General features: G+C 37.6%; 1 protein-coding gene across 1 annotated transcript; it reads left to right on the forward strand.

Moving 5' to 3' along the window:
* The first annotated feature begins 1,261 nt into the window (after positions 1–1,261).
* LOC118912960 (olfactory receptor 5V1-like) lies at positions 1,262–2,203 on the forward strand. The gene has a single exon (XM_036886609.2). The coding sequence runs from the start codon at positions 1,262–1,264 to the stop codon at positions 2,201–2,203; it is 942 nt and encodes a 313-aa protein (XP_036742504.2).
* The last annotated feature ends 526 nt before the right edge of the window (positions 2,204–2,729 follow it).

The raw sequence follows: 2,729 nt of genomic DNA on the forward strand, positions 1-2,729 counted from the left end.
ACTTCTAAAATACATACAAATGCAATCTTAAATTTAAAAGAGTTACTCTGGCCAAGAACTTCAATTATCCATAATTTTTGTGACTTATGCTTCCTTGGATAGTGAGACGCATGTTGAAATATTTGTTTTAAGCTGAATGAAAATAGAATATCATGTGAGTATATTTCCTTATAATTTCATTCACATTTAGACACTATCAACCATTTTACTCTCCTTTATTCCTAAAATAATTTATTGAAATATCAATGATATATAATATTTCATTGATTTTGGATGAAAAAAGTGCTCCAACATTTGTATACATTACTGAATGCTCACCACAATAACTGTAGTTAATATATGTCACCAAAAAATATATTACAATATTTTTAGCTATATTGTTTATGCTGCACTTCCATCCCTGTGCCCAAATTATTTAACAAATTGACGTTTGTAACTCTTTTTCCTGGGCACCTATTTCATTTGCCCCCTCTTCATGGTAACCAGCAGACTGTTCTGTGTTGCTGAGTCTGTTTCTGCTTTCTTTCTTCATTTCTTTATACTCTGTGGGCTATTTAAATTGATCAAACTATACTAATTCTGGATATAACCTATTCAAATTCTTCATTAAATTATTATGATTCAGTTACAAAAACATTTCTGTGTTTATTCTTATCAACGGATACAATTTGTCTGAGAAGTAGCACACCATTCTTTCTTCTACACACAAAATACGTATTCTTTACTATATGTCTGCAGATATAATATATATATTATATACTATAATAATATGTAATTATTAAGTCACCACATTTGCTGTACATCTGAAACCAATATAATATTGTATATGAACTGTATGACCACAACATTGCATACCTTGTAAAATATGTACCTTGTGCTTCTGAGACACTTAAAATTTAGGTAGTGCACAAAATTGTACACATTGAAATAATGAAAGCAAAATAAGCAAATGCCCAAGAAGGTATAAAAAATACAACAGCAGTTATCACTGAATTGTGAAATTGTAAATGTTGGTGAAGGACCACAGTGCTTTTACTAAGAAGGTGAATTATTAAATGTCTCCTCAGAATCTTAGAGAAACAACATGAAATCAGGAGATGTTTTTAAAAATAGTTCTAATAATGGATCTCTAATATATGGCTAGTTTAGTCATCATCGGACACACAAAAATGATTTCTGAATTTCTCATCACTAGTCCCCTAGGCTTTTTAATCTAACCTGTGCTTGCTTCCCTCCAGAGAGACCCCTGTGGAGAGAGGAGATGGATGGCTACAATCTCACCACCGTGACTCACTTTATCCTTACGGGGCTCTCTGACCTCCCCGAGGTGCGCTATCCTCTCTTTGTGGTCTTTGCCGTCACCTACCAGGTCACCTTGGTGGGAAACGGGGCCATTCTCTTTGCCATCGGGACAGAGAAGAAGCTGCACACACCCATGTATTACTTCCTGGCCAGTCTGTCCCTCTTAGACATATTCTGCCCATCAGCTACTGTCCCCAAGATGCTGGACAACCTCTTGACTGGGAATCACAGCATTTCCTTCCTGGGCTGTGCTTTGCAGCTTTATTTCCTGGTGGCCCTGGCGGGGACTGAGGTCTTCCTTCTTGCTGTCATGGCTTATGACCGATACGTGGCCATCTGCTTCCCCCTCCGTTACACCCTCATCATGACCAAGGCTCGCTGTGCCCAGCTGGCAGCTGGGACCTGGGCAGCAGGGTTTCTCCATTCCCTCCTCCATACAGTCTCCACATTCTGTCTGTCTTTTTGCAAGTCCAATCGGGTTAACCAGTACTACTGTGATGTTCCCCCAGTGGTGGCCCTCTCCTGCTCATCCATCTACATGGAAGAAATGTTTATTTTAGTGGTAGCAGGTATGTTTGGAATTGGTGCCTTCCTAACTACCTTCATCTCCTACATGTACATCATATCCACCATCCTGAAGATTCAGTCAGTGGAAGGGAAGTGCAAAGCCTTCTCCACATGTGCTTCCCACCTCCTGGTGGTTTGTTTATTTTATGGTACAGTAATATTTACCTACATTCGCCCATCCTACAGCCAACACTCCGCAGCCAGGGACAGGCTCATTGCCATGCTCTATGGGATTATCACCCCAATGTTAAACCCCATGATCTACAGCTTGAGGAACACAGAGGTGAAAGGGGCTCTCAGCAGGGTTTTACATTATAAAGCATGTTTACAGTGAGTATAAAAGTAAGACAGAATGACTCAATACTCATTTTAGAATATATTTATAAAGAGAATTCATAGAAAATAATTGATATACAGTATACATACTTTTGCACACAGAAATTTATCAACATGCAAACATACATATGATTTTAGTCTACCTTTAAGCCTATATAATTGTATATGATTATGTGTGTCTCAATCCAATGGGTACTTCAAATATATCCTCCCAAATTAGACATTGTCATGAGTAACAGAGAACACTACCTACACTAACATAAAATGATAGACTGAGCCTATCTTTTAAGGTAATTTTCATTTATGTTCACGTCTATATCCACATCCATACCTATACCAATATCATCTCCGTATTCTTTTTATACCTACTTTTAAATCTATATCTAAGTGTCTATTCACAGATCATGATTTCACTTCTTTGTCTTATAAGATTTACCTCATCGTCTGTCTCCATAACATTACCATTTCAGTCATGCTGTCTTTCAATTGTTGCTTCCACTGACTGAGGATTTCTCTAATTTTCT

Source organism: Manis pentadactyla, chromosome 13 (assembly GCF_030020395.1).
Source record: "Manis pentadactyla isolate mManPen7 chromosome 13, mManPen7.hap1, whole genome shotgun sequence".
Classification (NCBI taxonomy): domain Eukaryota; kingdom Metazoa; phylum Chordata; class Mammalia; order Pholidota; family Manidae; genus Manis; species Manis pentadactyla.

Excerpts from the sequence above, each read along its gene's own strand:
- LOC118912960 (XM_036886609.2), top strand. The coding sequence starts at position 1,262 with ATGGATGGCTACAATCTCACCACCGTGACTCACTTTATCCTTACGGGG.